Source organism: Macrobrachium nipponense, chromosome 9 (assembly GCF_015104395.2).
Source record: "Macrobrachium nipponense isolate FS-2020 chromosome 9, ASM1510439v2, whole genome shotgun sequence".
NCBI lineage: Eukaryota > Metazoa > Arthropoda > Malacostraca > Decapoda > Palaemonidae > Macrobrachium > Macrobrachium nipponense.
In genome coordinates this window covers 49528057-49555556 of record NC_061110.1, presented here as the reverse complement: position 1 = coordinate 49555556, position 27500 = coordinate 49528057, and the positions used below count along the sequence as shown (strand labels likewise).

Sequence of the window (27500 nt, the reverse complement as noted above, 5' to 3'; positions counted from 1 at the left end):
GAGAGAGAGAGAGAGAGAGAGAGAGAGAGAGAGAGCTATGAATACGACTAAAGTGATCCATTTATTTAAAAATAATCCTGTTACCAATCGCGTCACGTCAATTGGAATGTAAGCGAGTGTGTCGCCTTCCGCTGTAAATTACGACTTTTGAGGATAAATTCCAAAGATGATATTCCCCAGATAACGGATGCCGTAGATCTCGCCAGCCAGCCGGATAACGGCTGTCGTACATCTTTGAGGTCAGGCGCCTAAGAATATGAACACTGGTCCCAAAGCTACTCGACCGCGTTTTCAATATAGATAAAACCACTTGAATTATGTATTGAATATCCTCTCTCCGTCTATTAATCTCATCTCTTTGTCCGGGGGAGAAATATTTTATATATAGTACATTCAGAGCTCCCCCCCCCCCACACCATGAGAATGGAGAGAGACAACTCTCATGCCCAATGGCAAGTTGTGGTGGATGTGTCAGTTATTCATAAGGGACATATGGGACATGAGTATGATTACTTTCGAGATTTCCCTAGCAATAACATACTTTATTCAGATATAATGAAGTAAGTTATACGTCCTTTATTTTGACATAATAAGCAAAAAGTGCTTTTGTAAGTTAGAAAAAAAATCATAAGGAAGCAGTTATGTCTAAGTGCCAAAACAGCACCCTTTCTCTCCATATGCAAATCATCGATCTTACATTTCTCGTTTTCTAATCCACATTAAAAGCAGCAAGACCTACTATTTTCTGACACAGAAAGAATAAAATACTAAGCCACGGGGGTTTCAAAATGTGTGGAAATCCGTCAAAGTTAAAACAATTCATACTGGTTCATTTCTATAAGAAAAAATAAGCTGAATTTTTTTTGTCCCGAAAAGGTACAATGATGAAAAGGGTAGTGCGTGTGCAGGAAGTCGAGAGAAAGAATGATTATGTTTAGGGTAACTAAGTTAAGTATATCTTAGTTTAACCAGATCGCTGAGCTGATTAACAGCTCTCCTAGGGCTGGCCCGAAGGATTAGATATTTTTACGTGGCTAGGAACCACTTGGTTTCTTAGCAACAGGGCCTACAGCTTATTGTGGGATCCGAACCACATTATACATATCGAGAAATGAATTTTTAGTCACCAGAAATAAATTCCTCTCATTCTGCACTGAACGGCGGCAGGAAGCGAACTCGGACTATCAGACTGATAGTCGAGTACTGGCTGAAAGGTGTACTGAAAGGGTAGTAAATTTGTCAGGTAGACTCTGGGTACAACTGAGTGAGATAGGAGATAAAGCTGTGAAAGCTGGTTCAAAACTGGAAGAGAATAAAATTGAAAGAGAATAATTGTGGGAGAGCCTGAATCCGTGCCCAGTATTACGGGCTGCCTTTGAGCAAAGAACCTGTGTCATCACAAGGCTGGTTAAATCTAAAACGAACGTGACTAGCTGTGTTTGCAGAATATAATTTGGTTGTTGCACTGTGCGATTTACATACAAAGACACGTGGCAGATAAATAAATTGTACTGCCGGTAGGTGTGGAGTCACTGAATTAAAATTAAATGGAACGAGTCCTGATGCTATTTGTTCAAAATGAGGAGCAATCAAAATCTGTGTGGATCTTGTTTGCCTTCCCCCAGGGACAGTAAGGAAGACATGACACAGCCACCCTCCCCCGGCAAACTGGTTTGTCTGCCCCAGGTGGTGGCACGTTAGGTAGGGGAATGGGAGGGTAGGGGAGACATCCACCCTTTTCCTGCAAACCTGTTTGTCCGCCCAGGTTGGACAGGTTGGGTAAGGGAATGGGAGGGTAGTAGAGACATCCACCCTACCCCTGCAAACCTGTTGTCCGCCCCAGGTGGGGGCAGAGTAGTTAGGGGATCAGGAAGGTAAGGGAGACAGCAGTGCTGGGTTCCTGCGCATGTAGCATGCACCAACAATCTCATCTATAATATAAAATCCGGGCGAATCTTTCTTGTTTGTCAGCCCTGGGTGGGGGCAGGGTATGTAGGGGATCAGGTAGTTAGGGGAGACATGACACATCCACCCTCTCTTCCTGCAAACCTGTTTGTCCACCCCAGTTGGGGATGGGATAGGTAGGGGATCAGGAGGGTAGGGGAGACATGATGGGCAGTGCCAGGTTCTGGCACAGTGTAGTGCACACCATCAAAATCGTATTCGGTAATACGCATGAGAGGGGGAAAATAGTGAGGGAAAGCAATAATTATATGGAAGAAATTTCCTGATGCATGTAATGGTGAGATGACTAGCTGGAGGCATATCTGATCATTAATTGGTTCAACTGAAAGTTAAGATATATCCAACACATATAATCTTTAGTGAAACAAAAGGGTGAAAATGCGGTTGTAAATGTAATGAAAACAAGTGAGTTCAATAACAAAGAAATGAGAATAGCATATAAAGAGAAATATGGGCAAAGGTAAACATGAAAAGGTAGGTTGTGGCGAGCTTGTAAAATTCTATGTTGATATACAGGAGACAGTCTTATGAGTATAGCAGGGTAGGAAGAGTGAATAAAAGTCGATTGATAGGATGAGGACATGAAAGGTTCGCTGAACAATAAATAAGATTATTTGTGGTACAACTGTATGAAAAGAAGTCATATAATGGCTACAGAAAGATGGACAGTGTAGTTAAGAAGTCAGTCAGAAAGAAAAGCTATTGGTTACAGAAGGATGGACAGTGTAGTTAAGAAGTCAGAAAGAAAAGTGAGGAAAGTAATAAAAATCGAGAGGAAAGGGGAAGTAAGGACTTTGGGTAAAATAAGTTGTTCTACGGAGATGTAAATGCAAAAAGGTTGATCATGTATCTAGTGGATACCAAAATAAATGATGTACGCTGAGAGATGCTTTGAAGTTGATGGTGACCTTTTATAAATGAGTGATTTTTTTTCTTTTTTAATGTGAAGACCGTGGAAGATTAAAAGGACAAAGAACAGGATGACAAAAGAAAGGGTTCCTGCAAGCTTGAAAATGTTTTTGAAAGCTAATGTTGAGGACGTTAATGGGAGCTCCAGAGGAAGATTGAGGAAAGACAACTTGGGTTAATGGCAGTATAAGCGAGATGCTGTGGTATGTTGGTGATAAAGTGATGAAATATATGAGGTGTGCCTGGATAAATTAAATCAATGTTCCACTCAATAACAGATAATGTGACAAAGCCAACGTAGGTTTAGGCAAGGGAGAGTGCTTGAAACAATAATTTATTATACAAACAGTTTGGGAAAAGTTAGAAAGTATAAAGAAATGAAGCACGCGGTATATACTAAGTTTGATAGGTTTAGTGGAGAGTTCTTGAAATGAGGAAGATCTTTACATTTAAAACATTTGTTTAAAAAAAGAGAGTATGAGGTCCCTATCCTCTCAGGCAGTTTTCTCCGAGAATCTCTGCGTTTCCTTTCACATTCACTCTTTTTCACACAAACTCCGCGCACACTGGTAAACAATTGCAATTTCTCACGACTGTCACAAAGGACTAACTTGACAACATGGTTTAACATTAAAGATGATACACAAGTCATTTGAACATGAATGAAAATAAAATAGCATAGTAATGATAAACTCACAACAATAATGACAATAATATATTAAGTAGCAACACCATATAAGTGGTACATACTGTTCATGACATATCACGAGGGCGATGTGTTTAGCACATAAATAATTGACCTTACGATTTAGTAACAATGCAAGCACGTCAACATCGTCAAACACAAGCTCTCTGACCAAAAATGACTGCATCAACAAGATATAACTTTCCCCTAGTTAGGACTTCGTCATCTGAATGTTTGAAGTTCTTCACAAATTCCTTTCAACTTTGAATGAAAAACTTAATATATCATTCAGTTATTTCCTGTACAATACTATTTTCCACTTTCCACTTCGAAAGAATCATAATTGATTAGGTATAATTTCATTTCATAATAATTATAGATGCTCGGCCACCACTCACGTAGTCCTCACATGTTGGCACAATATCATATCGAGAGCATCAACGAATTAAACAATCAGCGACCTAAAACATAAAAAATCCTGGCTAAAAGGATATAACCAACCAAAGCATTTATGCACACATTCATACTAGACCGCACACAAAAACCAAAACCATCTGAAAAGGGGGTCTCTGTCACATGAATTTTATAGTTAAAGCTTGTTATGGCTTAATTCACTAGGGTAAAGGAGACCGTTCCCTTCATAAAAGGTTCATACACAAGACAATGGTAAATATTGCAGAAAGGAAACCAATTTCTTTAAAAATATATTTATTACAAAAAAACTTAGATTGAACATAAACCAAAATAATAGCTAACTAACAATTAAATGCAAACTAATCACACAGCAACGTATAAAGCAATTAAATAGACCAGGACAAAATAGTCGGTACGTGGTTTGCGGTCAACACCTAAAAGAAAACAAAAGAAAAGTCTCTTACAATGACAGAACACCAATTACACCAAAATTAAAGTATCAACACAAAACCACAATACTTCAAAAGTCACATTCCATAAAATTTTGAACACCAAATTTAACACAATTACCTAAAAGAAAACCCACGGAGAGAAAGCACACGTAACAAAAGGTGATCACTACCCAAGATGTATTACGATATTTGCTGCCCACTCCTTGGCGATTCTTCCAGTTTACTCAAGGGCTACCGGACCACGTCCTTACACTGCCCCACTACTCCTCAAAGCAGAGCACCTCTTTGCTTGCTGACGAGCTCCGTACTGCCGTAGTCAAAATTCCGGCTACGTTGTAGCTTCGTTAACAAATGGAGCGAGAGTCCATTGGCAAACAGTACTTTGCCGACCCAACAGGCAAACTTCCCTATATATGTCATCATAATGCATGACAGTCTCTAATAATATACAGTAGTTCAAGTTACTAAACAAACAAATCCAAATATTATATGTACTGAACTGCTATGACTAATGAAATATCATCTAAAGGATGCAACAAATCATATCATTGATACCAAGAGAAAAATGATACATATACACATATACATGTGTTTATAACCCGAAAAGGTTCAATAATGAATAAATACATAACCCAAAAATATATAATGAAAGCATAATGAATATAATGTATATAAATAACAAAAACTCATATTGGCTAAAGCCAAGTTTCAAGTAAATGAGCATTGTCTATATAAAGACACATATTAAATACCAAATAGATATATCTTCAAATCCGAAATCATTCTGCAAATGAATATTACATCATTGAAATCCTTCATAAAATGTATACGTTAAAGGAACGTGCTTAATTCCATTATCAGTACATCAGCACCGTTTTAAGTTTATGAGAATATTAACCATTTGGAATAACCAAACATAAATACAATCCTAAAAACATACAACACAGCCTGAATATCAACAGTCCTGATGCCAGCAAATTTTCGCCTTCCAGCGATTCATAGACATATGCAGGTGTTGGCTGGACACTTGATCGAGCACTAAAGCTCATGAACATAATGATGGCTTGACAATATGTAGCCCCCTGACGCCGGTTGTCTTAAGCTGTTCTCTTTGCGATGCTTTTTATATGTATTCTTACATCTTTTCCTTTCCTTTCTTTTTACTTTTACATCACTCCCTTCATACTCCTCTACAATATTATTTTCCACTCTCCACTTAGAAAGAATAATATAAATGACCGTGTACAACTTCATAATAATGCCACTCTCTTAATTATTAATATAACCATTACATATGAACCTTTTAAAAAGCTTCTGTGTGATTCCACACACATAATGTGGAGGAACAGAATATGAGTTGTTGAGAGCTATCAAAAGTTCTTGTAATGGAAACTAGTGTGTTTCAAAATATGTAGATGCGAAGGTGACTGATATGGAGTGCAAATGGGTCTTTGTCAAGTGTTATGCCTGTGTGGCTGTTTTATTTCATTATAGAATATCACAAGAAGCCAGAGAAAAGACAAAAGATATCGGGGCATTATTGTGAGATTACAAAATGTGTTGCAAATAGATTATGGAAATGGCTGACACTTGCAGATAGCGCAATAAACTAATGGATAAATCTGAAAGTGTATGTAGAATCAGAGCAATGGTAAAAATGAGTAGGAGCCTGGTTGTGAGGGAACATAGGAACCGTGGCTGACTTGAGTATTGTGGAAATATAATGAATGAGTACAGAAGAGGAGAAGAAGCAAGTAAAAAAATAAAGCTAGGAAGGTGGTCTAGTTTGTGCAAACTATTAGGAAGATGCTTACTGTGCCTATGGAAGCCAGGCCGGGAATGTATGAAAGGCTGATGAACCAACTTTCATTGATGGACTGAAGTGATTGTGCTGAATGCGAACCGAAAAAGACTGTTTGTTTTGTACATATGACGTGAAAATCTGACAAGGCAACTGTGTATCTTAGGTGAAAGGATGGATCAAAGTATTTTAAGATATCCCGGCCATGTGCATACTGAAAGATGAAAGGCTGGAGAGGAGTGAACAATTTACTTGTGTTAAAAGGGCGAGAGGGGAAAAGAAGTCCTAAAAGGTAAAAGGCAGATACAAGGTGGACAAGATGTGCTGGAAGGAAGAACTTTAATGTTAGTGAAACACTGCAGATAAGTCTCCCTTATACTAGTGCAATGAGGTGGGTAATATTGGAGTGCATTTTCAGCGCAGGGAGAAAAAGTGATTAAGTCACAAACGGGCAGTAAAGCCCAGCCACAAGAGACAGATATGGAGGTCAGGGGGATACAAAGGACGTAGGGCTTTACTCTGCAACCTGATAAATAATGATGAAAGCGAAAAGTAAAGAGTTTTCTCAATAGAGAAAGCAAGTGCCATTATGATGCGCATATTGAATAGGCTTCGGTTTGAACGAACCACCGCTGATGGTGTGAAATTATGCAAGAGCGCCTGATCCAGTAACACCCAACACTGACCCGGCCAGGTTTTTGTTGGACATTACTCTAGTCTCAGCAGCAGCAGCAATTGGAAAGTTCGCCCATATTATTCTCGATGACAAAGAAGAAAAAAGAAGAAAAACTCCATAAAAAGAAAAGTTACCCACAAGGAAGCTGTCTTTATATGATCGCGCACTTCCGAGTGGATACATTTGCTATGTCTTTCAAATTGTATTGCTTGAAGTACGAGTGCCTATCTTTTCAGGTGTGGTTAACGTTGTGCATATTATAATGGCTCTCGCTTTCTATACTGATTGAGAAGACTCCTACTTTTTGCTCTCATCATCCCAACCCTACCCCTTCCTTTGTATCCCCTGACCTCCATGTCTGTCTCTTGTGGCTGGGCTTCACTAACCCTTCTGTGATTTCGTCACATTTTTGCCAGTGATTTCAGTCCCTTTTTTGCAATGCAACGCCCTACATCGAGAAAAATAATGTGGTAACAAAGGAATAGGGGATTACGTATGTATGGAAACATTCTAACTGAGGAGGTTCTTTCTAGGGTAGGTCAACCAAAACCGAATAGGTAAATTCAACCTGTGATCATTCTTAATTAAGATAATTAACATTAAGTCAGTCAGCTTCTCCTAACAACACTTGCTAATCACACACATTAAGAAAATGAAGTTTCATATATTGTTGTGTGCAGTCCGTACCCGAGTGTCAGGAAATGAGAATTTTGGTGGCTAATTTGAATGGCATACTGTAACTTTAAAATTTCGCGATTTCAAAAACTAAACCCCGAGAGGCACCCCTCCAGAATACGAGCTTTCTGAAAAAGTATCACCCCTACCGTCCACATCCCTTGAATGCCAAATATTGATATCTGGCTCTCCGGAACGGCTCAACGGATTTCGATGAAATTTCCCACGATTAGAGACCTTGGTGGAAAACCTCTAAACCCAAAGTTTCATTCTGATCAGTTGAATATTTCCTGAGATATGTGTACCACGATGGCTGGACTTGACTAACAACCGCCAACTACCAAGGTGACAGATATATATATATATATATTTATATATATATATATATATATATATATATATATATATATATATATATAAATATATAAATGTGTGTGTGTGTGTGTGTGTGTGTGTGTATGTGTATGTATATATATAACCACAATATATAATTAATATATATATATTTACAATATTATAGTGATTATTATATTTATATATATAATATATATATTATATACACTTACCATCTAACACATAATATATACATACACGTATATATATACATTCATACATGTATATATATAGTTGAATATCTTTGCAAGTTCCCCACTATAAATTTGTGGCATATTTGTGGCATAAGTTTTAAATTTCATGTCGCATTTCTCTTTGTGTTATTGTTTGTTACCGTTAAGAGAGAAGCCATTTTTATTTCGGATTTCATTCTCCATTAGATTTGTATATTGCCACTTTCTTTTTAGGTTTATTTCTTCATACAGTATTATTCCTTTATTATTCACTGTTGTTTTCTTTTCTATTTAGTATTGTTCCCAGAATCCAGGAAAATCTTTAAAAACATCCAAGTTATTACTTAGTCACTGGTTTATTTACAAACTCAAAATATTACTTAATCACTGGTTTATTTACAAACTCAAAATATTACTTAATCACTGGTTTATTTACAAACTCAAAATATTACTTAGTCACTGGTTTATTTACAAACTCAAAATATTACTTAGTCACTGGTTTATTTACAAACTCAAAATATTACTTAGTCACTGGTTTATTTACAAACTCAAAATATTACTTAGTCACTGGTTTATTTACAAACTCAAAATAAGTAATTATTAAGGTGTCAAATAAACCCTCCTCAGTTGAGGTTACAGCTGAATATGCATACAGGGTACACTGGTATTTATTGCTCCATGTGGCTAAAAGGTAATACAATCTGCCTCAATTAAAAAACAACTTTACTAAACAAAGTTGTTTTTGGATAAACCAAGTGTCCTCTCTTTAAGGCGTTCATGAATCCCTTCACAGTATCTGGGTTCCATTCACCACATACAAAAAGCCTTTGCTTCCCAGCGGATGGTAAGCAGTAATGTGATGCTGTGTGGGTAGGCTTTTGTTATTCTATGGGAACAACCCCCACAATCATAACTCAGCTGTTGCTTTTTTCTTGTCCGCTTAAAGCCGTTGTTTGTATTAGCTCAACTACATTTAGCCTCCTGCCATGCCCTTTTCCATTTAACTTATAAGAATCTTAACACTCCATTTAATGTTCAGTGGAAGGCTGATTTTATTCCTGCTCCACTAGAGGATTTGAAGATGCACAAAGCAATGGCCACAGAAGCCATGAGGATTAATTAACACACTTCGGAAGCAATACAATGAGCACAGTTTTAATTCAAAAGAAAAAAGGCATTACCCAAGGCGTACTAAAGAACCCGAGGGAGTAAGTCTTCACCCACTCAACATAACCACAATGAGAGTCAGTGTGGGGAAAAATGAAAGAAGCAGTGAGGACTAAGGAATGCAGATGGATCTTGAGGATGATCAACCTCTTGAAAACATGAAGCCATCAAAGAAATGCAAAATAGAAAGGCCCACGGGAGTACATGCTCTTCAAAAGGACATGAGCAAAGAGACCTGTTCCATAATCTCTCTTCACTATGAACCAGATGATACAGGTACCAAAAAAACACGAATTTATCGGGATACTCAAGGAAGCAGAACAGGTTTTGGACATAAACACCAAGACGCATGTTGTTGGACGATGGATGCTTTCATAGATTAGGTGGACCAGCAGTGCAACAATCAAGATGATTCTTGCTACCTATGAATGTTCAAGTCAGATTCAAAGATTTTGACTTTGATAGTTACAGGGAAACACCAATGAAAATTCATGAACATTTAGGGCAGACAGCTAGGAAGGTTTACCTGGATGCATGGTTCATATCAGAATTAATCAAACGTTGCAGATAAATTTCTTAGCTAAAAATATATCAAAGGAAATCCTGATGATATCTAGAACAATAGAAAGCCACAAAAATGATGCACTTCAAGCAAAAACTGATGCTAGTACACTCACAATTAGGAGTGCAATGAACATAGTCAAAAATGTGAAAACCCAATTGGCTGTTGGTGTACAAGACACTTACCTACTGGTTTTTCACGCTGTCAATGGCCATACAACTGTTCATATCTTTAATCATCATTAATGCAACCTTACAATAGATAGACGACTGCACAGAATTCAATCTCATATGCGGGTGACTTAAGAACAGTACTTTATCATGTATTCATTAAAATAATGCAAGCTCTCTTTGCACAAGCAGAATTCCTGTCAGTGCCATCATTGCATTCTAAAACTGAAAATGCAATCTGATCAGCTAGTATGAAAGTAGAGCAGACTGCACATGGCAATGATGATTAATTCCTGCAAGAAGGCTCAATTCCTGAAGTTTCAGAATCAAGCAGTCAAGGTAAAAATCGACCCTGATCGCCTACCACTAAAAGATTGTGTAATAAAAATAATTCCCTCTGCCTACTTCTTGGTATGGAAATATATAAACACCTTTCCCGTCGCCGGCCCTCCCACCCCCCTCAGAATACGCACTTTTTCGACCCAATATCCTACCTCCCTTTCTGTGTTTGGCTGGGCTTGTGGAGGGGGAACCTTAGCAAGCATGCCAATAATGGGATAATGTGAAAAAGGTCAGACCAAAAACCTGGAAAATTAATTAAAAGACAAGAAATGTTTTGGTACGTTATCAGTCCGCTTGCTTTAATAAGAGCTCCTGCTGTGACGGCTGGACCGCCTTTGAGGACACGATGTTATTTTTCTCTACCTACCCTTTGTTATCCAGCAATGCAGAAACAAATACGACAATGGCTACTAGACCACCGAACCGTTTTACAGTGAACATTTTCCCATTAGCTATTTTTCGAAATTAAATCATTTGGGAAGGGACACATTCAAATTCTCCTACACGGAAATTACCATATCACTGTGAAAAGTAGTTAGGAAAAACATTGGCTCAATTTTTTTTTTTATCGAAATTTCATTTACGGCGACTACATCTAATTTACCATCTAACACAAGAGCAAGTTTGAGGAAACCAATTTCGAAAGGGTAATCCCAACGGAAGCTGATTTTGGGTAACAACAACTACGGTTTTAAGATGTTTTACTGCACATGGCAATCCACTCCTGGTGGGCATGAAATCTCTCAAGCACTCAAATGTAAAAATATCGGCTGCACAGAAACGAACCATTTCATCGCATTTCTTTACCAGGTTACAGGCAATCGAATAACGCTCCTATCATAAGAAGAAACGCGGAAATAAAACGCTATGCGAGTAAAACACTGATTTTAGGCTAACGCAACTTTTATAAGAGTATTCATCCTTATAATCATGACAGGAAATTGTTAACATTCGCCAAATGCATGGCAACTGAAGTTAACATTATTAGAACTCTATAAAGATTATCTGGATCTAGGACAATAAATGGCTCGAGAATACGTCTTCCCCTCTCCTTAGGTGCTCTTCTTTTGTTAAATAAATACATATAGAGATGCAATCTTTAATGCGTACAAAGCTCCCGATTAACTAAAACAGATGATGATAATCTATAACATCTCTTTTTGTAAGGAAGCTTGATACTGGTAATTTATTCTACAAAAGCTTCTAAAAGTAGACACTTCAATAAAGATTTTTGGGAGCTTTAGAAGGAGGAAGCTTTTCACATCTGCATCCAACAAATAACTGTATGGACGTTTACATTTTACTACAGAATAGTCTTGTCAAGAGCTGGATTCCTTTGAATGCCCGACCTTTATAAGTAAATAAAATTAGGACAAAAATGCCACTTGAACCTCTTCTACAAATGATGAAAAGCATTCATGGATACCTGTCACTCCGCAAACTGATCCGTCTTGCCATAATCCATTTATGAAAAAGAATTTCTAGGCAAGGACATATTAGTTCCCACGTAATATAATAATGATTAGAATGAATGGTCAAAATATATTTACCTTACTGCATACCTGGATATATTTTAATTTAAGCAGATAATGCAGTTAACATCGTATTGCAATCTTAGTAGGGAATGCAATTAACGTCATATATCTGCAATTTGTCTTTAAGTATATTATGACTATTCTATTAGTGCCCAGTATATGTGGTGTTTTATTGCCTGCGTTACTACAAGAATTCATGTCTATCTGATCTCGATCAGAGAAGAAAATAGTATTTAATTTTAAGTGTCTTCATGTTCATAACTAACACCCAGTGCATACTTGTTCTATGCCTACAAAATATGCATTATGCTTAGTATTCTTAACTAAGTTCTAAATTGCCCGGTATATTTCTGTTTTATTGTTTTTTTGTTTTGTTATATTCCGTAATCTGAAATGCCGAATGCGAAAAAGCTTTTCGTTAACGTAAATAAACTATGTATATACTTGTAGATGAAGTCGGAGAGTTAATGCTTTCACTCGTGTGTGCCTGTACACACTTTTGCGTTCGTAGATATTCTAAGAACGAGTAAACGAATTTTGATTGACATAAATGAAGAAACGTATTGGGAGACAGTGACCTGTTGGTTGTTCTTGAAATGACAATGTGATAATTTGAGGTTTCTCGTTATGAAAACCACTTCCCAAAATATTATTTTCATTTTAAGATTCAGTAACTGAATTTAACGGTAACGAATACCGCTTGTTCATTAATGCCATATCATACAAAATAACTTTCATATTATCATTCATATAGAAAGCATCATTAAAACACAAATTGATGCTACAGGACAAATGCATTGTAAGTTAATGGTCAAGGCGCTCTATCCTCAAACCACTTTCCCAGCAAAAATTCGGCTACAGTCAATTCCAAATCCAATTCTGTATCTATGATCCAATTAATTATCCTTCTCAATACATAACATATTACAGACTCCACAATGACGAGGAAAGTGACTGATTTCGTTCTCAAAATCTGGAAACTCAAAGATTATGTTGCTACAAAAGTTCGCTATTGCAAAAGTGAAAAATTATATTTCAGAGAAATATTCACCTAATCTATGAATAAGTTTGTATTACTTTAGCCCATTGAAATCATAAAATATAAATCATTTTAAGGGGGAGGGTGAGCACTTAAAAAACAGCCCGTGTCTATCAAAAACCTCATGTTAAATGTGAAAATTTTCCAGTGTCCCCAAAGACTTGTCAACATTTGTGCTGGTGCGTAAAGTTGTCAGTTTCATTTCTATCAACGATTGTGCAGCTACCCAACGATACTGTAGTTCCTTATAGCGTCAGTTTGATTAAAACATCAACGATAGGATTCTACTGTGGATGTTTGCTATTAAAATTTGCAAAGGATAGCAATGACTTTCTTAACTGCTAAAACTGATGAAGTTTCTTTCACAAGGGATCGAAATTTATTTCACTACCTTTAAAATGACATATGGCCCTCCATTCCAACACACGCACCCAAGGAACCATTGAAGTGTATAAGCACAGCATACTCAAACCTCGATGCATATTCTGTGTAAGCCACTAGCCCTATATGATGTCTCTTTTCTCTATTTAAAATTTATATATTACTGCTGGTGAATTCCCGAATAGTTCAAGTCGCTGCATAATGTATGAACATACTGCATCTAAATTAGATGCAATTTATTCACGGTAAAAGGAATGGTAATGACATGTGAGGGTGTACGCGGAGAATGTAAAACATTCTTCATTTCCTGACTGCAAGATTATTTGAAGAGTCTGTGAGGCTCTGAAGCCCAATCCCGCCAGAGCCAGCAAAAAAAAAAAAAAAAAAAAAAAAAAAAAAAAAAAAAAAAAAAAAAAAAAAAAAAAAAAAAAAAAAAAAAAAAAAAAAACGAAGCTCAAGAGAAATAACAAAATATCTACCGCTATACTTTGAACGGGAAAAGAGCAGAAAGCTCCCATAAACTATCTGGATTATGACTTATGTTAAGTCATTCAATTCTGAGGGGATCCGGGATGTAAAGAAGTCATAATATAAACAAATTTTGCACCCTAGACACATTGGACAGAATGTCTAACATATCCAAGGACCTCACAAACATATGACCTTGAAATAAACTCAGTGAGAAGACTAGTAGAGTTTCTTGTTAATCTCCAATCCACTTGAAAAAAAATGTGGTTGTGCCACACAAGAATATTTTTTTAGTCCATTTATACATAAGTCTGGGTGCAAGACTATTCTAACACAAAATAAACAACGAGAGGTTCAGTCGCAGAGAACGTCAGGGCATGCAATCCTGCTTATCCAATAGTTGAATTAATAGCAAGCCGAAGTCATTGCTCTGCTACTACCATACATAAGCTCATCAAAAACTAGAATGGGATACGATAACTATTTTAAATAATTTTCTGCATTCAACTAATGAGCAAAAAGAAAGGGTGATTCCAGCCCGGGGACATGTTATCAATCAAAGGGTTGGGAATTTCAAGAGAAAAGATTATTGTTCGAGGGTCGGCGTCCGCGGTTAGGTTGGGTTAAAATGCAACGGTGTCTGAGGGCAGTTAACTTCCTCCAGTCCGGCCACTAGGTCATGTTAGGACGGAGCGATTCCCGGGAGTAAGGGCCCTTCCCTAGTCAGTACCGGAGATCTATATTGTATATTTAGCGCATGCTTTAAAAATTCTGATTATGAACTGATCACAGCATATATTAACCATAAGTCATCAAAGAGAAAAGAGTAATCATGCAGTAGTTGAGTACAGAACACAAAGCAAATGATAAGAAGTACTTAAGCAGCATATAACGATCCTTCAGGAGTCATTACAGCCTCAAGAGATATGAAATAATGAATATCAAAAGACAAGCTTACCTGATCAGCCTTGACATTATCCACAGTGAAATTAAACCACAGCCTGTAGCGAGGGTTTGATGTGTCAGGCCTGATGTAGAGGTCGTAGTCGTACTCTGCCACAAAATCGATTTTTCCAAGATTCCCTGAGAATCGAAAAAATCCAAATTAATAATTTTCTTATAAGTCTCTTTAATCCAACACACTTTGTGAATTTCAAAATTTTTTTTCCTTTAACAGTTTGTCTATGTAAGCTTTAACCCACAAGAATGCTGAAAAAAACATTCACAGCGTACTTTTTAAGCAAAGACAAATAATGCATATTTATTAGTCTTTTCGTGTACTTTCCCCTCCCTTACATGTCACTGTTCCATGTATAACAGATGAATATAAAGTTTGTCAGCTTCATCCAGATTTTACATATAAGATTCATAAATTTCAGTGACGCCCCGGAGCTTAGAATCATCGCTCAAAATGACAGAAACAAGAGCAAATACCATCAGAGGCTTCAAATCCATTCAGCAACATTCGGATGTCAAAATCCATTCTGCGACAGAGAGAGAGAGAGAGAGAGAGAGAGAGAGAGAGAGAGAGAGAGAGAGAGAGAGAGATAAATTTTCAATGCATTTCTCATCCTCGTCAATTCCACCTACGCACTTTTAAATAAAGAATAGATCTCTAGTCTTAAAAAAAGAAAAAAAGAAAAGAAACAAAAGGTACCTTATTCCAGGATATCACATGTGCTTGTTCCATTGGCAGGCTTCATTTCTTATCGAATCCTATTTATGCAGATCTTGTAAATTACCTGCATTAGTGAGCTTCCAGTACTTTTCTTTATTCGATAAAGTTGTATTATTAATAACGGTTACGACTGACAATTGTGAAATACATGTACAAAAAGAACATCCGTTCTCACTACCTGAAAACAAAAATGGGAATGTTCAACCGGAATCAAAGTAATATATTTTAGCTTCCAACATTCTCTATGGCAACATTTGCCATTGGGTAAATTCTGCGCTTTATGTTTCCACAAGGAAAATCTCATGAAGTCTTTCACGCAAGTTAAAGAGTGGAAAGAAATATATCTGAACATTTATAAATCATGTTAATGAAACAATCAACGTGAAATTGTACTACAGTAAATTCGGTCATTTGACCATCAGCATTTTTTATTGACTATTATTTTGCAAATTACACTTATGAAAAATTTTGTTTGTTACATCAGCTGAAAACACAATAATCTGAACTGGAAAATAATAACAATACTGACGCCCTTTGTTACTTTGGTGCGGTTCTTAGCAGACAGTGTTCAGTCATTAGCACGTAGCAATGCAATCTAAGACCACTATAATAATAAAGGTCCAACGCAGAAGGTAATGAATATTTTCATCCCTTAAAAAAGGAAACTTTGTCCATTTAGGATGAGTCTCGTATCCTTCATCATGCTCATTGTTCTTCCATGGATGAAGTCTAACTTTCTCAAGACTGAAGTACTGCCAATTCCTAAACGTAGCATCAGATACATTCAAGTATTATTTGCAACTTTAGTTAAAACTAGACAGATATAAAATATAATAAAGACCCATAAATGTCCATTTTTCTTACTTACAATTCCAACTAGAATGCTTTCAACAATCGTGCTACTACCTACAATCAAAAGCAAGACTGGAACAGGAAAAAGAATCCGTACTCTTGGCTGTTTCGGTCGTATAGTAGGAGGCGGAATTTCTTCTGGAACATCCAATTTTATGAAGGATCATATTTCTTTGGTTGACAAAAATGCAGCTTTGTCTCTGCATATATATAAAAAAAATTCTTTCCGGAGGAATGGAAGATTTACTCAAATGAAACTCATCTGATGAAAGATTTGTTAGGCATAATAAATTTTTAAGCAACAAGAGTGCGTCCAGTTTCCCATTTTAGATCCCCGCATAAAAAGTGTTCTGCAACTATTAAAATCTAACATGAAATTCAAGAGACATTTACATATGAGAGAACTCTGATTTTTACCATAAAGTGAAAATTCCGAAGTGTTCACCAGTCAGGATTTTGGATAGGGAACATTCATTTGTGCGGAAGTATGATTGATGCCTATGCACATATTTTATTGCAAAAACGTTGAACACCTGCTTCCTAATTCAACATGAAAGGCAATTATTATAGTTCATATTTGGAAACATTAACATTCACTTTGCAAAATACAGGGAGCAAATCCATTTTCTCACCCCCTTTTCTGCCTCTATCCCCCCCCTCCCACCCCTTTAATAAAAACATTAAATTTAGCGACTATCTGACCACCCATGACACATAACCCATGAATAAATAATACTTCATTTAAATTTGCAAGTTTTCTGCAGAACCATACGATAACCTGGTCATTTAGAACTAAAAACAGGTTTCCCGTTACACCCGCATTGTTTGTTGTCCCTTTAATAATCCCGTATGCATGAAACCAAATGTCATCCTTGCAATATACGGAATGGTCACAGTCCTTATCCATTCAAGGCGAAGACACGGAACAGAAATAGAAAGTTGAATGAAAGGACTCGATCGCTAAAGAAACCAACAGACCTGACTCCTGAAGGATGAAGATGCCAGGTGTTAGGCAGGAATCCTATCCTATAGTGGCCGTCCTCATAAATACAGATATAAATAATTGTCTAATTAGTACTTATTTATTCTATTTAATATTCAGAAGATGAACACTATTCATCTGGAACAACCCACAAGGGCCACGACTTGAAATTCAAGCTTACAAAGAATATGGTGTTCATTCGAAAGTAGTAACAGAAGTTAATGGGAAAATACAGAAAGGGGAGATCAGTTATTAGAAAAACAGATAAATTAATAAATAAATAAAAATGGAAGATACCACAATACAGGCTGAATTGTATTAGGGTAGTAGTGCAATGCATCTCCGCTTGAATTTTGTAGTTCCAACTGCACCACATCCTCAGGGAGGTTGTTCCACAGTCCAACGGTGAGAGGAATAAAGGACCTCTGAGACTGAGTTCGACAGCTGCTGTTTAGTGAATCTGGCTGTTCTCGGCAGGATAAGTGGAACAAGGATCAATTGTGATGTTAAAGATCCCTGTTAGAGTACAACTTATGTAAAAGTGACAAACAATAGACTATCCGCTGATAGTCTATCATAATCGTCGATATTTAGAGAAACAGAAACCTACCACAGTATTTTCTTCAGTAATCCTAAGTCGGGCTGCATTCTCATTACAAACGTAGAAAAATTAAAGACTAATAACCATTAAACATTTTTTAGGGATCATTATGCAAAATAGGATAATTTCTTAACTCAAAAATTAGAATCTACGTTGCCAGTAAAGCCGTTATTTGACATAGAATAAGTGAAAAAGTTATTATAGCAAAGTTCTGATTACTTCATAGCAACATGAAAAGATGTCACCGAAGGAGGAAGACGACCCGTGACAAAAAATGCAATCTACAGATACCTAAGAGAAGTCCTTTACCTCGTGACGGTTAATGCTAAAAAAAAACCTCTCACTATAAAAGCTCTCTGCCTGTCTGTCTGTCTGCGTGTTTGTCTGTCTCTACCCGACCAGAAGTGACCTATGTAAATGCGTAATGAAGTCGAACATTAAATACACGGAGCTGACTGGTCCAAGCAGAGTTAATGAATAATAATAGGATAATGCCTGAATGGTCTCCAGGAATTTTACTACCATGAATTCACCGACAGATTCAATATCAGATACCGAATAATAACAGGAGGGCAGAACTTCCAATTTTCTGGGAATAACTTCGGTGAGCCCTGCTGCAATATGACTGCTTGACTACAAATGATTAATCAAGACTTAGATTACGACCATATTACAAGGTCGTAAAAATCTGTCATTTAATGGTTTAAATGATCTTACTTCATCATCCTCACCCTCACCATCATCATCGTCATCGTCGTAATTCATGGGAAAATGTAGACGCACTAAAATTACAAGCGAATTCTGAATTCAGGCTTAAGAATTAAATTCAGTTAAAATCGTAACTATCCTACAAACCTTACATTTACAAGTTACATGAGAGAGAATTCAAGATAAAAATAAACTAGGTAATAGCTAACTAAATCGGAACATCTACAGAAGGCTTAGAAAAATACATTACATGTAATAAAATTTATTCAAAAATTGCTCGTAAGGGCAGGGAACACACCAGAAGAGAGAGAGAGAGAGAGAGAGAGAGAGAGAGAGAGAGAGAGAGAGAGAGAGAGAGAGAGAGAGAGAGAGAGCGAAAATTTCGTCTTTTACAGGGTTCCAGTTGTAAACCAAGGGAAACTACAACATTAATGACTTGCATAAAGAAGGGTATCATTTTTCAAGAGACGATGCAACAAAGCAAGCATGGAAAATAACAAATTTGGGCATAGGTAACAATGCTTCTATAAGGAAAAGTTATTCCGAGTATACACCACGTGACAATTGAAAGATTCCCAATGAATCATACAACCTTGAACGAAAAATCAGGGTAGGCATGTGAATAACAAAAATGAGACAATGCCAATCAATATCAAACGAGTACCACTGTGAACAAAACAATAATGAGAATGCAACCAAATAATATAACTCAAGTCTAGTGCTTGTCCTATCCATACCAGGAAGCTACAAAATGTAACCAGCGAGAAATGGAATACTTCAAAAGGACATAAGTTTAAAAAAACAGAACCACAATACTTGTTACCCATCTAAAACGCCAATTAGCACACGACAGTCGAATGCTTTGCCCGCCCATTCCTTAACCTAATGGCCCTCAAGACACAAAATGTGTCGTCCTACTAAGTGCTACCCAGTTTGAGCTATGTTATCACTGTATAAAAAAAAATCATGCACAGCATTTATACTTCACCAAAAAAAAAAAACTTGTTTCAATACTCAAATGGATACAGTTTTAAAACTTATTTCAAGATACTACACACTTCTATATTCAAATTCTATGTCAAGTTGAAGTTTGAACAATAACCTGCAAAGATTCAAATCAAAGGTGTGGTCATTAAAACTGCAACAAAATTTCAAAGCTGAAAAGGAAGGTTCAAGGTTCAAAAGTACTTAAATTACTAACACAATTCTTCTAGCTGAATGGCAAAGGTAGTAAGTAATACTTTAGCTTTTTAAGATGATGACTCGTTTTGTCAGTCTAGCGGGGTGTGCTCTCACTGGGAAAAGCACAGAACAATTCATCACATACAAACTATTAATTACAACGGATAAGCATTGAAATCAAACACCTGAAGATGTTCCCAGACTCCTGGTAACAGCTGTGAGATTCAGCCTTATTCACCTCTATAAAAGCTTTCAGTTTTATTCTGAGGAGGAATGAGGGTGGTCCTTTCGAAAGCTATACAAATTCAATTTTATTTTGTGGGGTATACTAAATAACGGCATTTTATATAATATATACTGGATCTGCAGCTAGAGCGTAATTAATTTTTGTATTCTCTAACTACAAAACTTAGGGAGGCAGTCAGATAAATTTTATTTTACCTCAGTGTGATATTAAAAGCTGGACAGGTGATATTCGGCAACCATCCAGGTCTGAGGTCTAAAACTCCTTCCAACCTCAACTTTCTTTGTCTTGATGCTCTATCATCACCCTTGTATTCATTTCACGTATCAGGTTCTTTACTCTGGACATATAGGTAGCTGTCTGTTCTAGCAGTTTCCATTCCTTTTATTTAGAGATTGCTCGATTATACCCTATGCAGACTCTTCTCTCTTCCATTAGGCCTCCGGTTCTACAGGGCAGCTTGTTGCATCCACGTTTTAAATACAAGTCCGTGTGTGATTCTGTTTAATCTCATCAATTATTATGCCCAGTTACTAAACTATTTTGCAGCTGTCTTTTAAAATCTATTTTGAATTAGCTGTTACTGGCAATCTTCTCTCATATCTTTGTCAAGTTTTTGAGGAATTTGATAAATGGAGCTCTGCTGCTCAAACATCATGCTTACATCTTTATCTTTGTAGAATTTATTTTCTACTACCTGGTATAGTAAATGAAAGCACCTCTATTTCCCATCCTATCTCGACTGGTAATCCTTAAGATTCTGTTCTCCTATGTATGCTATTCCTCTTCTTTATTAGTGACCTTTACCAAGTTATTCCAACTATTCATGCGAACCCAACATTTCCTCTGACTTTTACATGATAGCCTTCTGTTGTTCTCATTCAACTTATTACTTCCTTCCTCATATACACACGGTGATCATATCAGAACGGGAATTTCCCAATTTGATCAGTTCAAGTGCTTCCAATCTGATTCTGTTCTATTACTATTTATCCTCAAACCCAATTTTATACAGACTTCTTTATGAATTCCAAATGTACATCTCGCCAGGTTTCTGCTCAAAAAAAGAAAAAAAATCTTCTTGATTATATAACCATTTGCAATATTGTTCTCATATTTAGAACGCAATAACTTTTGTGTGTCACTGAAACGTTTAAACTAAGGGCAATATGCCTCTTCAACAAAGCAACGTATACTTCGTCTCTCAAACAATGCAAAGACTGTGAAGCATGTGGTTCACCAACAAAGGCCTGCTGAGTTGAAGCCTCCAGCTATGAAATTTGCTGCCTTATGTAAGATTGCGGACAGTAAGGCGTCCGAAGGTTGGCAGTTTCGATTTAAAACTCGACATAGGATTTCTAACAAATAAAAACTCTGAGCAAAGCTTTGGATGCTTCTGTGGGGGAAATGTATTAATTTTGCAAGATGTTGCAACATCTGATGAGAAAAGAAGGCATTGTTTGACGACAAATTTACAATGCTGACGAAACTGGTCTGCTCTATTACTCCTTACCCACTAACATCTTGGCTGATGGGAAAGAAAATGATTTACAAAGGTTAAAAGTTTTCCAAGCAATGTATATCTGCTTTATGTGCAAATGCTACTGGTGGGCATCATTGCAAACTAGTGGTAGTTGGAAATGCAAACCAACCATGTGTCCTGTATGGGTTGAAGGATAGGCCCCCACTGATTTGGTAACTCACCGAGCCCTTTCTTGGTTCACCGCCATGATCATAACTGTTATAAATTTTTTGTAACGTTGTTCAATATCAGACACAGAACCATGGCATTACTAGACATCGAGTGATGGCATCTGCGCATCCTAAAACAAACCAGCTGGTTAGTAACGAAGGACATATCTAGGTTATGTATTTGCCTCCTAATATGACTGCACTCATGCAGCCAATGGACCTATGTGTTATTAATGGTTGCAACTAAATAACTATTTCAGAGGAAGTTCTGGAGAAAGTGATGGTAGTGGTGAAGGGCAGAGAGATGGAGCAAGGCTTGGATACGCAGGGGAAACAGATGCTGGAAAATCTTCAAAAGTATTATTTGAAATCTCCCATCTACAACTCTTGCAAATGCGTGGAGAGACATCAACTTAGTGACCCTCAACCAGTCGTAGAACCATAATAAATGTTGAATGGACAAGAGGGCATGATGGACTTCCAAAGGTTCAAATTCAATAACTTCCTCGCCCAACTTGCGACTGGAGACAACGACGTTCCCGAGGATGATGTATGGGGATGGCTAGATGAAGACACCTTCTCTCTGACAGCGAGATATCTGCTGTAGAGCTTGGAATCATAAGTGAGTACTTCTGTTGCCTTCGTTGATATGTGGGTTCCTTCAACCAAGAATCTGATGTCTCGCTGCCCAACTTTGATGACCCTGACCCTCTAGGCACCTCTATACCTCTTCCAGCCGCTTCACCACTTAATGTCTCCCCTGAGTCACAGGAGGCAAAGGAGGAATATGCCGGTCTCAACGACACATTCGAGCTGGAAGAGATGGAGTAGGACTTAGAAATCTCTTAAGTTTTTATAAAGTCCGGCCATCATAAGCACCAAGGGAAGCGCATTCAGGTAAGTGACAGAGAGAAATTATTTCTATATTTGTTGGAGTTTTCTGTATAATGTATTCTAAATGTTTGGGGAGAATAAAAAAAATCATTTGCGCAACTTGTCATATTGCATGTTGTGTACGACAGAAAATAAGGAGTTTACTTTTTTGTATGCTACGTGTTTTAAAGTGTTTGGGAAAAATGAAATTTTTTTTTTATGTAACCTATCATATGTGTTGCATACAAAAGAAATATGGGGTTTAGTTTTTTGTGTACAATGTATTTTAAGATGTTTGTGGAAAACGAAAAATGTTCTCTTTTTTTGTAAATTTTCGAACTGGGTGTTCTGCACAAGCGAGAAAAAGGATTTGGAAAAATGAGCTAGGTAACTGCTTTTATGCATAAAGTTTTTGGTCCGAAGCATGATTTTTGTTGTTCATTTAGAGCTTCTTGTATTGCAGTATTGACAAAGTACAGGAGAAGAAGGGTACAGAGTTGCCATTATAAACCTGTAGTTTTTTTACTTGCATTTATCTAGATTTTCCCCTTATCCAACAGGGCTTTGGCTCTAATAATCCAATAATTGAGAGATTACATACTGACTTAATTTCCAAGTCACTGATGAAGGACTGGTAAATAGAAGTAGAAATCACAATATATACACTAGGGAGACAGTACGGACAAACATACAAACCGATGGAGACTACAAATCTACACTTGGCAAGTATTTAAGTTTGTATTTTGTAAAAGGCCTTGATACTTGTGTTTACACTTTTGTCATTATTTACCCTCTTGCAGAGCGCTCACTATGGTGTACACGCTCATATGGTCAGTCTAGATTGAAGTTCATACTTTGACCCTGTGAATCATTAAGCAATTACGTTTTAGCTATGATTGTAGGGATTGGGAGATCTATTATTAATATTCTAAATAAATTGTAGAAGACAGAATTCAAAAGGTCTGTGTAGATGGCCAGTAAAGTAGCTTTCGTAATGACATTTTAGGTGGTTTTCAATGTAATGTTATTTGACCTTTGTTATTTATCATCTATACTACTGACATGTAGCAAGGTTTGGAGAACGAACTAATTGCACACGCCAATGCTGCTTCTCTTCTAGCTGTTGTTCCTTTTCCACGACTGAGGTCTGTCTTTTCAGAATCCTTGAATAGAGATATCGAACATATTCAGGAGTGGAGTAGCATTTGGGGCACGAGGCATACCCCTTCCAAAACTAAACGATAATTGGTCAATTCACAACGCTTTTGCCTTTGGACCTTGATTTATAAATGTCAGACGACTCTCTCATGATTTTAGGCGTAAATTCTGATATGAAATTGACTTTTGAGAAGTGTATCCTTAATACTACTTCCTCTGTTTCTCAAAATTTATTCTGTGGAAATGTTTTAGAATGTTTCAGGAAGCAATCATTTTATCTGTGTTAACTTTTCTACTTCCTTGTTTGGAATGCTGATGTTCAGTGTGGGCTTCAGGGCTCAACTCTCATCTCAAACTCTTGGATAGCGATATGGAATCAGTTGAGTTTATTCTGCCAACTCTTATAATGTTGACTTGTGGCAAAGGCATAAAGTGAGTTCATAATGTTATGTTTTTCATATAATATACAACAACAGCAAGCATCCTCTTCATGATTCTTCACCTGATTTAGCTGTTTCTGCTTGCAACACCAGGCAGGTTGCTGCTACAATGTCACTTTCTACCATCTGGTGATAAACATAAAAAGATGAGATAATAACAATCTCCCTACAAAAGTTAGAGTGTAACTAAGTCGTGTTTGTTGTTTTTAAGTAAAATTCATAACCAGCTCCTCTTCATAAGGGAATACATATCGTACATATCATGCACTAGAAGGAACAAAAGCTATATAAAAAAATGAATTTTGGGGTAATAAAGAGGAAAGCAGATGCTCAGTTCTTGAGCTACTTAATTTTCAGTATCCACCTGCTCTTGCAAAATTACATTTTTTTCCCTAGTAGAATGCTTCAGATCGGCATCATCTTACGTGTGGTAGTGGAGTAAACCATTAACTTTGAGATACTGTGAAAAACACAACTTTGCCAACTTGGTCGAAATTCACCCCTCAATCCCCGGGCCGATACCCTTAACCCTATTGAGTTTGCTAGGAGTTTTATCTTGGCTACAACTAAAATGTGAAATGGTTTGACTAGTGCAAACCATTCAACTGAACACCAAATATTGAACTGATATATTATATATATTATTATATAATAATATATATATATATATATATATATATCTATATTATAATATATATATAATAATATATATATATATCTATATATATAAGATATATTATAGATATATATAATAGATATATAATATATCTTATAGATATAATATAATAATAATATATATAATTAATATATATATATTATATATATATATATATATATATTATATATATATATCTATTATAATTATATATATATATATAATAGTTACTATATATTATAGATATATATATATATAATATTATTATATATATTATATACATTATTATATATATATAATGTGTGTTAAAGCATATATATATATATATATATATTATAATATATATATATTATATTTATATATATATTATCTATATATATATATATATATTATATAGATATATATATATAGATTATATAATATATATATATATATATATTATATATTATATATATATATATATATATCTATATATATTATATATATATATATATATATTATATATATATATATATATATATATATATATATATATCATATATACATATATATTATATATATATAAATGTGTGTTAAAGCATCTCGCATACCTATCCCTATCGCACTTAATAAGTATGGTAATCTAATAGCTCTCGATAACATTAAACTGAAACTATTCCCTATTCAAATATCATCATAAATGATATATACAGGGTGTTACGAAATTAGACCGCCCCCTCCCCTCTACAGCATAAACTAAAATTGTTATGGACAAAAACAAAAGTAATTCAGAACAGGTATTTATTTAAGTTTCTCTCTAAGTTTATAATATTTTGTGTGGCCTCCATCTGCCTGCACCACAGCCTGCATTCTTGAGGGGTATGATTTCAGCAAATCGCAAAAAAGCCGAGACTCAAACTCCATTTCCTTGAGCAGTTTGGTCCCCTCTCTTCCCAGGTCGTCGAGGCTTGGTACACCGTCATGGTTCACTGTGCGGGCTTCAACACGATCTTTTAAGATACTACCAATGTTTTCACACACATTAAGGTCAGGGGAGCTACCTGGAAATTCACTTTACGAGAAGAAATCAATATCACTGTTTTGAAGCAGCTTCTGTGTCTGAAGAGCCTTGAAAAAATGGTGCCTTATTATGCAAAAATGTGACTTTTTCAACAGATAACACATTTTCAGGATCTCTGAAGAGAGGAAATACTCCACCAGTAAGCACAGTTTCTCTGACGTATTCGCCATTCCACGACTGTCCTTTTTCTTTAATGATCCACATTAACCGTTTGGCTGTAAAACAGAGAAAAATTCCCAAACATTCAGGAAATTTCACAACTTGGCGATAACACACGTCATCGCTGATATCATCCAACTTTGCATCCCAAATAATGTCATTTTTATGATTTGGCTTCCTGACTGTGTAAATGAAGAATTCGTCTGATGCGGCAATATAGAGAAAGTCAGCTTCATCCCAATCTTTAAGAAATGAACCACAAAACCATGCACGGTCTTCTCTCTGTTACTCTCCTTTACCCTTTTTGTTTCTAGTTCAAGCGCCATTTTACGTTAAGACTTTCTTGGTCTACCCACTGCTTCAGCTATGATGTCTTTTGACTACCTGAGAAAGGACTTCAGCCTTTCCAAGATTCTCACTCTTTTCACGATGACAGTCATATAGATTTTTGTTCCAGTTTCTCTTAAGAAAGGATTCATCTCTTTTAAAGTATTTAGCTATCCAGGAACATGAAATGAATGAAGCGCCAGCATCCCTGGCCTCTCTGAAGGTTATAGGCCGGATTCGGTCAATCCATCTGATTTCCTCCGAGTCGTTAACCATGGCTGTATCTAACTCAGTCACTCAGTCTGAAAATACAAGAAATGTAAAATGAAAAATAGCTTAATAGAAACTTAAGATAATGTACTTGGAGATAAGCTATAGCAGAAAACTTCATAACTTTCATTGTTCTGTGAAGGGGGCCCCTCTAATTTCGAAACACCCGGTAGTATTTCAGAACCGCAAATGGTACTTGATATATAAAACAATAAAAGAAAACTGTTATTATAGTGATTGTAAAACAAACAAAAGGAGCCAGTTTTTTTTGGGTCCAGATACCCAGATATTTAATCTAATATACTCAAATTCATTCATTCCTGTGTAAAGTGTCAGAGCAATAATTTTGGAACAATTGTTGCCCAGCCACACAACCTGCGATATTTAGACAATTTTTGCATATTAATTTACCAATTATTACTGATATACATCCTTGAAGCTCTCTTCTCTCTCTCAATCACTCACCTGGGTAACATTTTTCCTAGCTTGTCCTCTTTTGTATTCGTTAACATGGCTGTAAGGAATACAATTGTAGCACTTGATTATTATGTACACAAATGAAACAGTGCAGTCTGACTTGGTTAATACCATCACATGTATCCAAAGCGATACAATATCCCCCCCCCCCCCCCCCCCCCCCGGAAACATCCACTAAATCATCACTACTAACAAAAATCTAAAATCATATATACATTGAGTGTCTATACCGTGAATGGACTATTAATGCTGAAACCCACCACGCATCCTTTAAAGCGTATAGCTAACCCCCTCTATTCATTAAGACCAGAATAGGTAACTCCCCCTAAAAATAA

The 27500-nt window shown here is 36.4% G+C and overlaps 1 protein-coding gene across 1 annotated transcript in view; it reads right to left on the bottom strand.

The window, feature by feature from the left end:
• LOC135218064 (uncharacterized) overlaps window positions 1-27500 on the bottom strand; it is a 488183-nt gene that overhangs the window by 314755 nt on the left and 145928 nt on the right. The window contains exon 5 of the mRNA XM_064254207.1: window positions 14766-14890. Within this exon, the coding sequence (XP_064110277.1) occupies window positions 14766-14890 (125 nt within the window). The remainder of the gene's footprint in view (window positions 1-14765; window positions 14891-27500) is intronic.